At 41.7% G+C, this 12,183-nt stretch overlaps 1 protein-coding gene and 1 pseudogene across 1 annotated transcript; one reads left to right on the top strand and one right to left on the bottom strand.

The window, feature by feature from the left end:
• Positions 1-6,079: 6,079 nt before the first annotated feature.
• LOC147618021 (uncharacterized) lies at positions 6,080-8,011 on the bottom strand. The gene has a single exon (XM_086776263.1). It carries the CDS (start codon positions 7,977-7,979, stop codon positions 6,402-6,404), a length of 1,578 nt encoding a protein of 525 aa, XP_086632389.1. The 5' UTR covers positions 7,980-8,011; the 3' UTR covers positions 6,080-6,401.
• LOC147618020 (uncharacterized) lies at positions 7,982-9,523 on the top strand (annotated as a pseudogene).
• The last annotated feature ends 2,660 nt before the right edge of the window (positions 9,524-12,183 follow it).

The raw sequence follows: 12,183 nt of genomic DNA, 5'->3' as shown, positions 1-12,183 counted from the left end.
AGCAGAGGAGAAGTTAAGCTTAGTTCCCAAATTATCAAAGAGCCCCTTCCAGAATGCATGGGTCTCTATCTAAAACTATAGAGCTAGGTAGCCCATGATACTTAAAGATTTGAGCAATGAAGAGGTTAGCCACATGATGGGACTTAATGCTCTTTTTGACAAGTATGAAATGTGCTTGTTTACTAAACCTGTCAACTATTGTCCAAATACCTGTATTTCCTTGTCTGGACTTAGGAAGACCAAAAATAAAGTCCATTGAAATACTCTCCCAAGGAGCTTCATGTATTGGCAATGGTTGTAGCAACCCTTGTTGCTTGCCTGTATCGTACTTGATCTTCTAACATATCAAGCATTGGGAAACATGTTCTTGAATGTCCTTTTCATTGAAGGCCAGTAGAAATATGTATCCATAGCACTTATGGTAGCTTGAATTCCGCGATGTCCCGCATAAGGAGGAGCATGGGATTCATTCATAACCTTCTCTCAGAGCTTCTTTGTCACACATAACTGTGAGCATGTAAGAGAAATCCATCTTTTATTATATATGGATCTTGGCTCTGCCCACTAGTTAGTTTAGACATTACATCAACAAAGTCTAAATCAGTAGCGTACGCATCTAACATGCTTGTTAGATCCTAGTGATATCCTATAGATACAGCATTCGCTCTTGGTCGTCATGATCTAACATGCTTGTTAGATCCTGGTGATATGCTACAGATACAACATTTGCTCTTGGTCGTCATCATGAGAGAGCATCCACTACATGTTATGCTTACCTAGAATGTGAGATATATAAAAATAAAATTTAGAAAGAAAATTAGCCCACCTCATTTGTTTATCTGACAATTTGGTATGTGTCATAAAGTACGTGATACTTTGATGGTCTATCCGGATAATAAAGGGCGTACCCAGAAGATAATGCTTCCAAGGCATGAATTACTGGAAGTAATTCCTTTTCATAGATGCCTAGGATTCTTTCTTCAAGATGCAAGTGGCGACTTTCGACTACAACAGCATGTCCCTCTTGTAAAAGAACAACCCCTAAGCATTTACCACATGCATCACAGTGGACCTCAAATGGCTTGGAGAGATCCAGAAGCACTAGAACAGGCTTTGTTTCCTTAGCAATCCATTGAAATTTAACCTTTTTCTTTGTTAAATCATGGAGAGGACCTGCTATCAAAGAGAACTTCTCTATAAATCTTCGATAGTAAGAGCACATGCCAATAAAGCTTCTTAGCTCAGGAAGATTCATAGGTTGAGGCCATTCTTCTATTACCTTAAGCTTCTCGAGATCCATGCAGATCCCTTCTTTAGAGATAATATGGCCCAAATACCTTATTTCTTGCAAAAAGAATTCACTCTTTTTGCTATTTATGTAAATCTTATTATCTCACAGTTCTTGAAAAACTACTTTGAGATGTTCCTTGTGCTCTTCTAAAGATTTGGAGTAGACTATGATATCATCAAAGAATACCCCCAGGTAACCTCGATGCTTTCGAAAAATATGTTCCGTCATTCGATTGAATGTGGCTGGTGCATTTGTGAGTCCAAATGGCATCACAAGAAACTCATAAAGACCAAACGTCGTGCGAAACACGATCTTATGAATATCTTCCGGTACGATGCAGATCTGATGATAACCGCTCTTGAGATCTATCCTACTATAGTCGAAAGACCCTTGAAGCTTATCAAATAGATCCTCAATCCTTGGAACCGGGAACCTGTTCTTGATAGTATTGTTGGGTGGTGCGCTTATTGGAATAAGCTCTATCTTATGATCATCTACCCCTCATGAGGGAGGTAGTTCACTTGGAATAGAGTCAGTAAAACGGTCTGAATATTCATCTAGAAACAACTTTAAATTTGTATCTACTTTTGATGAATCACTTGTTTCCGACAAGAGAGAGTTATCAACTTTAGAAGAATCTTTGACAAAAATCATATACACAGAAATAGCAAACTTTATTGATTTATGTAAAGCTTCCTTAGATAGATAGAATAGGAATCGTATGTCCCTTGTCGTTAACTTCTAAGTTAGTCTCTCTACCTTTATGCTTAATAGCAATTACTCTTTTTGGGAACTTAAGATGAGCTGCCATCCTATGAAACCATGGCACACCCAACAAAACATCTTGGTTCTTAAGAGGGGAAATGAAGAAATCCCCTTGATCAACATAGCCCTGCACATGCAGTCGGAGCTTTCCAATCAAGGGAGTGACTAGGACTACTGGACTATCAAAAGCACCATCAACATCCATAGTAAGACCCATTTCATGTGTGTGGATGCCCAACTTCTCCGCTAACTCCCTTGATATGAAGTTGCGATTTGAGCCTGGGTCAAACATGATGAGACAATCTTGATCACATACTTTGCCCATGCATAGCATTGGCGTGATACTTCGTCTTCTTTGGCCTCTTGGTTCTCCCGAGTGAGAATCATGGATGCTTAGGGCTTATCCTTTTTAGCCGATCTCGAAGGACAGGCTCGATAAGAGTGACCTTGTTCCCCATATCTAAAGCATCGATTCTCGCTTCGGTAACGTTCCATCTCTTCGAGAGAGAGGCGGTTTTGACCTTTATAGGTCTTAGTTGCTACCATCGTGTGGTGTATAAGCTCAGAGGTAGATTTGGGCTTCTGGGCGTTGACATAAGTGTGCATATCTTCAGGAAGCCCCGCACAGAATTGCTGCTTCTGCTCAGAGAAATCTATCTGCTTGAAGATAGTGGCTTTGAGATGCAAATCCCAAAACTTGTCCACATACTTTTGGATAGTTTCCCCTTGCTCCACCTTGAAGCTCCTCATGCTGTGAGGACAACTTCCTTTGCATCATCGGTGAGGAATTGCTTCAGGATAGCAATCTTGCACTCTCTCCAAGACTTTGGTGCTTGACCTTGAGCTCATAGACTAGCCCACCATTGTCTAACAGACTTGTGGAAATTCATAGCAACATTTCTGAGCGCTTAGATTGATTTGTAAAGTGCTCACCTCCAAAGGCCGCATCAAATTGGTGGATAAAGCTGAGTACTTTATCCGTATTTTCGTAAGTTCCATCGTAAGAAAGGAAGGTGATGCTTTTCCCTCCTTCCTTGAACTTTTGGAGGCGGGCAGATCTCTTCCAGGTGGGATATAAATGTCTACGCCCTCTTCTTCTAAAAGAAGAACTTGCTTCGTGTGCTCTAAAAAAAGAGTTGGAAGAATTGGATGGAGAAGGAGGAGAAGGTGATTTCCTTCTTCTATGAGGAGGATGCCTCCTCTCATCGCTTCTCTGTGTCTGGAAGAGCTAGATCTTGGGCTGTGACGTCTTCGCTTCGTGGTACGAGGAGGGGAGCGCTTCGGACGCCGTCGTCTTGGTGGCAACTCTTCATCAGAGTGCTCACGACGTTCCGAGTTGTCCCCTTCATGTTGCTCATCATGGTTATCACTAGCCTTCTCTTCTCTTGGTTGTGGTTCTTGGCTTCTTCCAGAGGCATGTCTTCGTCTCCTTTCAGTATGAGATGCCCATCTTGTGGTGATTCCCACCGCTCTAGAGAGCGAGCTCTCTCTTCTCGAGTAGGAGGAATCAACTCATTGACTTGTAATTGGGCTTGCACAGTTGCTCGTAGATTTGGATTATCCTGTGCTTCTTGCAACCGACGTGCATAATACCTAATTGTCCTTATACTCTCATTAGCTTCATCGTCATTAAGAAGATTAGTTCTTTGCCATTCCATGTTATTAGCCTATTGATCCTCAAATCCCATAGTTCTCTCACTTCAGGAATCAAGAAATATAGTCCTTTTCGATACCCACACCAGTTGGCGAGAGTTCCGTCTATAAGCTAAAATAGAGGAGTGGGGCGTAACAGTGCGACTTCCCAGATGGCTAGTCTTTGGAGACTTTCTACAAGCTCAATACTGCTGAAACCATAGGTACCCTCCAAAGAGGTGCAGTATTAAGATAGGAGCTCCCCCCAATCTCTAGCACAACAGGAAGAAGGGTAATAACTCCCAATACTGCTAAAACCATAGGTACCCTCCAAAGAGGTGCAGTATTAAGATAGGAGCTCCCCCCAATCTCTAGCACAACAGGAAGAAGGGTAATAGCTCCCAATTCCTCTTACTTTAGGTTATGTACAGACCTAACCTTTCATGGAATACCTGAACTGTTCCTTTCTCCAAAAAGAAAGAAAGCCTAAGCTCTGATACCAATGTAATCGTATTTCTTGGCAAAGACTTAATTTAATCAATAACTGTGAAAGAAAAGCTAATGATTCACGTAAAAGAAAAGATTGCAACAAGAACACAGTATTGAGGGTTGCATTTATGAGGTCGCCCCCCCTCGAAAGGAACTTGTATTAATTTCTCCAATCGGAGAGATTGATTTTTTATTTACTTCTTAAGTGAAAAGTATGCCAAGTATTGACTTTGGGCTTAGTTTGCCTTTTTTCCCTCCTGTAAGAACAGTTTTTTACCAAAAAGAAAAACTAAATTTCAATATTTCCAAGGTTTAAATTGTATCATCATGAACGATTTCCAAGGTTTAAATTGTATCCAGTTGGATATAAGCTAGACTTCATATAACAATCGCATACATGATGTTTTTCGATCTTTTGAAAAAACCATGGCCTGAATCACATGTGTACGACCTTATTCCACCAAGCAGTCCGTATAAACAAGCCTAGGCTAATTAGTTAGCATAAAGCATGACCTTGAGTGGACCTTCGTCTTACATAAATCTACCACAACTTTTTTTGTGCAACTGCAAAAGAAGTGTTACCATTATAAATCCTTTGGGATGTTGAAGGGGAGATGTATAGCAAAAGACAAAACCTAAAGAACCTACCACATACTCTTTAATTGTGCTATTGCAAAAAGTATTAGCCTCCTGACCATACCTTATAGTCTAGACTAAGGTATCCAATCATGTTGAGCTTCTCCGTCAAGCATGCCCCTTGCGTAGAGAGTGAGAAAGAGAGATAAAGCATGAGAGGGGCGTCAAGGGCTCAGCAAGACGAGCTTGACTAACGAAATACTACGAACAAAAACAACCATTGCGCCTGTTGCCTCTACAATGCAAACTCTCTATTGTTTGTGCCGCCTATGAAAGAAGGCAACAAGAGGGAGGGGGCACAAACACACAAAGCAAGAGGACTGTGCTTTGCTTTTGCCTATGAAAAAAGAGAACGCAAGCACGAGGGAGAGAGTAGTAGTTGTTGGAAAACAAAAACAAAACAAAACAAACAAAACAACAAAAACTAGAAAAAGAAAATTTTTTACAAAACAATTACCTAATTGAAGAAACCTTCCAAAAATAAACATAAACACACACACACAATCATACAAAGACTTGATCATTAATAAGAACTTAAAACTACTCTACTGAGATACTAATCAATAACGCAAAATAGCAAAACAAAGAACTATAAACTCTAGTCCTAGAGCACTTACAAACAAGAACAAAACATTAAGCTAAACTTTAAAGAGAATAGGACTCGAAAGTGCAACCTTTAACTCCAATGTTTGTCCAGACATGAAGTGTAGGTTCATCAACTCTATCATGCATAGCGTGGACAATAAGCTACGACATCCCCACTCACGTCATCAGTGCCCAAGAGTAGGTGCAGGTTTGTATAAGGTTATTTCAAAAGAATATACTTTATAAAACCAACGAGCTGAGTTTCTATCACTCTCCAAAGGTGATGGGCATACTTAGTCATGATAGAGTCTAGCACTCCAAGACTACTCTATGTCAACAAAGAAACACAAACATAGGAAAGAACTAAACTAACTCTATAATCAGTTGGAGCAAGAAAGAGTTACAGATCAAACTTAAAAGACTAAACAAAGTTTACTTTGAGTTAGAACATCAACCCCTACTTTAAGATGGAACCAGCCACATTTACAAAAAGAGCCTTGAACTAAGAATTAAGTGGGTTTTTCAGCTCCCCAAAAACTTACTTTGTATCATTCTAAACATTCCAAAAGCTGAAATACCAAAGATGAACTTACTTTTTATCATTTTAAACATTCCAAAAGTTGAAATCAATCATGATGATGTAGAAAACACTGCCAACATCCCAAAATGAAAGCCAAGTCATACATATGAATGATTAAATAAGCCTATAACAAGTGAAGCCATCAAATTGCACCACGTTTAACATTATACCAAACATCCAAGAAAGATGTCAAGCTTGATTGTCCCAAGGATATCTCATTGAAATATCTGTCCCAAAAAAAAAAAACATGTGCAACCCAAGGAGACACTGAGATATCTATCCCAAAAAAAAACATGTGCCAGGGCAAACTTACATGCATCACAGATTGAACTATATGTGCTCTTCCACTTCATGCACTCTTGTTCCCTTTCTCCTCTGCTGGTGTCTCACTTACACCACTCACACCGGCTCAGCCTTAACTGGTCATGCTGTCTGATATAAAGGGCCATAAGCCTCATATGACTTATTAGACATGCACTCTTGAATTTTCGCAACCCTCTCCTTTGCCATCACCAGCTTTTCTTTTTCTGTCACCAGTTTCTGTGACATATCTGAACGTTGCCAAAACCACAGCCTTGCGACTCCTGCAGAGAGCCTTGCGACTTCTGCAGAGAGCCTTTCGACTTCTGCAGAGATTTCCAGGACCTCCTTTCCATAGGCCTGAAGCACCAAAGCGGCATGCATTTCCCGGCTGCGGCCGGAGATAAAGTACACCTTTTCATTATAAGACAGAATGCAGGGTTCAGACAGTACCTTGTCTACGTCAGGGACATAGTACTCCTGGAGAGCCACCAATGACCTGTCTTCCACCAATGACACGCCATTAGACCCTGCCACTAAAAGCGTGAACCAAAAACCTACATCACGGAAATCCCTGCGTTGCCTCTCAAATCTGGCATGCTTTTCTCTGAACTGCTTCATTAAATACTCTTCTGTGGCGAGGAGGTTGCCATGCCGATACTCAGTTGGGCATGTCCCTCGGAGGTAGAGACACTTCTCAACATCCAGGTTATACTTATCTGGGTGGGTACTCATGAACTTTCTCAGAGCCTCCCTTACCTCCTGAGCGCTTGGAGGATAACACATCACAAGTTGACCTCTGGTTCTGGTATCAGAGTTGGAAATTAGCCTGGTACTCTGCTCAGACCCCACCAAGATTACCGTGACGCGCTTACCATCAGCTTGCGTCTTCGCCCATGAAACTAGCTGTAAAACATCTGCTTCAGCCAGCTTATCAATATGGTCAACTATGAAGACCAGCTGCTTTCGTCTAAATAGTTTGACCCAGAAAGCCAATTCGCCAAGGATTTCCAGTCCTGACTCAGGACGCATCCATGACATAAAACTGAGACGAAGACTTTTGTACCTTTGATTGATAGTCGCCTGTATGGCTTTGAAAGACTGTTGTGCAGCCCCGTCAAGATAAATTGCTGCTCCCCTATCCCTTGCAGCATCACATAACTGTGTAGTCTTACCGATTCCAGGCCATCCAACCATCATATAGAAAACTCCATCTGGGTCTTCGTCCAGCAGAGCTTTAGTATCCATATTTGTAGAAGGGATCCACACACGGTCTTCCCGATGAATCATGCTTGGGGCATCTCCCCGGCATGCCAGATATACACAGTAACCCTCATTCGCAACCACCACCGTGAAAACAAGGCCCAGAACTGAACACCAGAACTTCAACCTCAACAGATACTTCAAAAAACGTACTAGATCCTGAGGCTTCCCTCCTTCCCCTCGGCCTGCGGAGGACCCTTGGGGTGGGTCGGTAGGGGAAGGGGAAGATGAGAGAGGAAGGCCTGCGGAGGAGGATGGGGTAGAGGAAGATGTGAGAAGTCGACGGAGAGAGAAGGCATCCCTGTGGTGAAGCATGCCTGTGGTGACGTGGGGCGCATCCCGGAAGCCACCCCCCTGTGGTGAAGCATAGGTGTGGCGGGCCGAGGATGAGAGAAGCCGAAACTGGATACGGGCACTGGACGTTAGAATCCGCCTCATCAATGGAGAATGAGAATCTCTGCAGTTGAAAACAACCTAGGGTTTAGGCCGGTTACAGACCGCCATTGTGCCCAAACCAATAAATTGAACCCACGTCGGATTTGGGCAGTTTAGGATACACACCTGACACCGCCAAAAGCTCCCGCCTTTTGCACGCCTAGTTGGCAGCTGACTCAGCGCCAAATCCTTACAGTAGATTAAGGTTGGGCCCCTCAGCAGCCAGCTTTGAGAAGGCCCTCGGTACTTTATATGGATTCGAGGGGATATGAGATGACGGGAAGGCCTCATGTAGGGCATACATGTGTGCACCTTAGAGCTGGACCAAGTGTTATGTCCTTGCAACCAGTGCAAATGGGCAGTGCTACGACAACGTCGTGTAATGATGCAGCATGTGGAGGAATACGGACAGTTTGATCCCACCATTATTGATCAAGTGGTTGCACAATATATTTCATCGGTAAATTGATCGTAGTACGTGGATGTCTAAAGACTTTGTGTATCTTTAAATTTATATGTGGGCTATGCTTCTCATAGGACTCCAACATTGGGGAAGCGACAAGAGTCCTGCAACCAGTTAGGTGGGTTTGCATGCGGTCCAAGCAAGTGGCGGGCACTAAAGGTTTGCAAAATGCTATGCCTATGGCTCCTGATGTGAATGCCAATAAATATCCACACGTGGAGATGCTCGAACAAGAGATGGATGACATGCTCCAGGCAGTTTTTGAGGCAAGTGATCCTGTGGCCGAGGGTATGAAGCAAGAGGCTCGTACACCCTTATATGAAGGCTTGAGGATTTCCCATCCTGAAGACAGTTTTTACGTTGCTAAACCTTCAAGGGTCATTTGGTTGGAGTGATAAAAGCGTCACATAGCTATTCAGGTAATGTGTGTGCATGTTTTAAACAAACGACTGTTGCAATGCTTGCTCGATGTTCAACGTGGTGTGACATGTAGGCTTTTGAAGAATCACATATTGCCGTCTCAGAATACAATGCCGAGCTCCAGAGATGATGCAAGAAAGATACTCCGAAAGTTGGGCGTAGACTATAATTCCACACATGCTTGCCCCAACGACTGTGTCCTCTTTCAAAGTGAGTACAAGGACTTGGAAAAATGTCCAAAGTGTGGTGCTTACAGATATCGTAAAGATCTTTGAGGGGAAACTATGCCGGAGAAGGTCTTGAGGCATTTTCCACTAATACCACGCATTCAACACATGTTCAGGTGCAAATCAATTGCAAGCCTTATGTCTTGGCACTCCCAAAACCACTCCACGGATGGTGTGCAACGCATTCTTGCAGTTTGCATGGCATGGAAACACATCAAAGAGACTTGGCTAGATTTTGCAAAAGAGCCCTCGGTATTTGCGGCTTGCTTTGGCAATGGATGGAGTTAATCCGTTTGGTCAGCACTCGACAACATATAGTGTGTGGCCCCCCGTAGTTGTTTGTGAACTACAACATTCCACCATGGTTGACGACAAAGAAGGGGCATTTGATATTCAGCTTGCTAGTGCTTGGTCGTTACAAGGTCGTTACAAGGTAAAGAATATGGATGTGTATCTACAATCGCTTATAGATGTGTATCTATAATCGAATAGATGAGCTAAAGGAGTTGTGGTCCGACATCAAGGTGGAAGACAAAAGCAAGCACGTATTAGAGGCATACTTATGTGGAGAGAGAGAGAGAGAGAGAGAGAGAGAGAGAGAGAGGCTTTTAACGTCGTAGGAACAATCCCAAGAGACCACAATGATCTATCCGACGAGAGGTGAGATTTGAACACAAAACGTGCCAAATCTCACTTCCATGAACCTGTACAAAACATTGCTTCAAGATCAAGGATATTACACAGGGAAAAACTTTAAATTAATCTTCTTCATGTTGGTGGTTTACCAAGATTGACCCCTTGCTAGGATCCGAATAGTCTCCCACCCCAATTGCATGCCCACCCATCTACATACCAACAATCAATGTGAGAGAGATTAGCATCCCCCACCCTCTTGTCCAAACATGAGAAGGAGAAACTCCGAAAGGTCTCGCTAAATCCTTCCACATGCCAAGCATCTAAAATCCTTAAGGCAAAGCATAGTATCTCCCAAGTTGCTGGCTTAGCACCCTAAATGGTGGCTAAGCTACCACCCCGCCTATCCTGTAGCACGTTGAAGTCTCGTCCCATGCACCAACACTCAGCTGTGGGTAAGGAGTCTCCAATCAGCATCCAAATGTTAATTTGGCCACCGACCGGCACATTAGGAGCATATACATTAAGAAATCCAACCTTGTCCTCTCCTATGCACATAATCATCCACTCTGCTCTCTAGGGCACTATGATGCCTTTGTCCTTAATCACAAAGCACAAGGTCTCCCCAATAGCAATACATACACCTCCCTAGGCACCAAATGTGATGTCCTCGCGACCTAGGTACAGCTGCAAAGATTACATATCACGTGAGATGTGTGTACGTCCTCGTGACCTGAACTTATCAATTTGAGCCGCCTTTGTCCCTACCGTTGTCGTGCTCCCTTCCCATGTTCTGTTGTGCACCCATTGACGCCACCGTCAATCGGGCCCCCTTTTCTCACTCGCGTCCTGATCTTGTCGATTTTAGCCGCCTCTATCCCATTCTCTTTACTTCCCTGTCACCCTCTTCATCCCTTTCTCCAATTGTGCACACAGACACCTTTCTTGCCTCTCTCCCTCTCTCCTCCTTGCGCACCCACACATCAAACACACACATAAACTCACACATACACACACACACACACACACACACACATATCAGTGTCATTCAATCGTGCAGATTTGTCTTCTTGGCGTGTACTCTCATCATCATCCTCAAACCACTAATCTCCCGTCGCACTTCAAGGTTATGTTGATGTGTCTGTTTACTAATGAAGTCATTGATTGCTAATCAATCTAACTACACACAACTTAACCTTCACATTAATACACTAATACCAAGAAATATTCATTTAAATGCACTAATTACCTACACAATAATTAGCATTCTTATTAATGCACTAATCCATGCACTAATATCATATCAATGGAGTAATTCAAAAAGGATAATTACCAAGAAATTGAAACATAAACAATGAATAGTACCTTGTACTTTTTTGTAATAATCCTCTTGGAAGAATTGAAAATCTCCTTGATTGCTCAAGAATGCTTGAATGAGTTTTAAACTCAAAAATAATGTGATATTTTTATCTTTCATCTCTCTTGAACCAAACCAAATCAAAATGGAACCAAATCAAATCAAAAAGTAACCAAACTAGGTCCAAATCTAGTCCAAATTCAACCAAACTGACTTGGAAAATTCTAGAATCAGTTTGTTTGGTTAGGAGCTCAATTTTTCCTATAAATAGAAGCCTTCCCTTGTTGAAAAAGATATAGTGTCTTATGCATTGTTACTCTACTCTATCTAAGCCAAGAACTGTGAATTCTTTAATAATTCACTAGTTTTTGATACTTCTCTCTTTCTTTAATCCCCATTGGTGGCTCCATCAACATACTAAACCAATTGATTGGTTGGGGGCCTCTACCGTGATCAAAGAATCAAGCAAATTATAAGATAAGTATAGTGAATTTTGATCTTTTCTATAATTTCTCAATGATTCTCTCTTCTCAACCCCTCTCAAGCTTGAGAAGCTTAATTGATATGGTTTTTGAAATGCTATTGAAGTTAATTAATTAATGATAGTAAAGAATTACATAAAATTCTATTTAATTCTAATGGTCTTTCTCTCTCTCACTTAAGAAATGGTCATACTCATGACCCTTTTCAATCCAAATGAAGCTTTTCATAAGGCTTTTCCTTAATCCAAGATTAAGCTATGCTTGAGGCCAAATTAATGGCTTTTTTCTATACTTTTAGTTTATGTATATCGATGATTCAATCCATTATAGATTGATGATCCAATTAGAGACCATTCTAATTATTTCCTTAATGATAAACCTTATCCCTTAGAAAAAATTGAGACTTATCAGTCATAGTAGCGGAGCTATGGCAAAATTTTTATAGAAATTACGCATAAAATAATTTCCTACCATATTCTAGGAACTATCATCCTAGATTAATTAAAAGAATATTATTATGCATGGAGATATGGATTTTTGCATGTAGATGTAGAGGTATGGATGTGAGTGTGAATGTGGAGGTGGATGTATGCATGGAGATGTGGATGTATGCATGTAGAAATAG

Source organism: Cibotium barometz, chromosome 36 (assembly GCF_041138505.1).
Source record: "Cibotium barometz isolate CiBa-2024 chromosome 36, ASM4113850v1, whole genome shotgun sequence".
NCBI classification, from domain to species: Eukaryota; Viridiplantae; Streptophyta; class Polypodiopsida; order Cyatheales; family Cibotiaceae; genus Cibotium; species Cibotium barometz.
This window is presented reverse-complemented; position numbering and strand designations above follow the sequence as displayed.

Excerpts from the sequence above, each read along its gene's own strand:
- LOC147618021 (XM_086776263.1), bottom strand. The coding sequence starts at position 7,979 with ATGAGGCGGATTCTAACGTCCAGTGCCCGTATCCAGTTTCGGCTTCTC.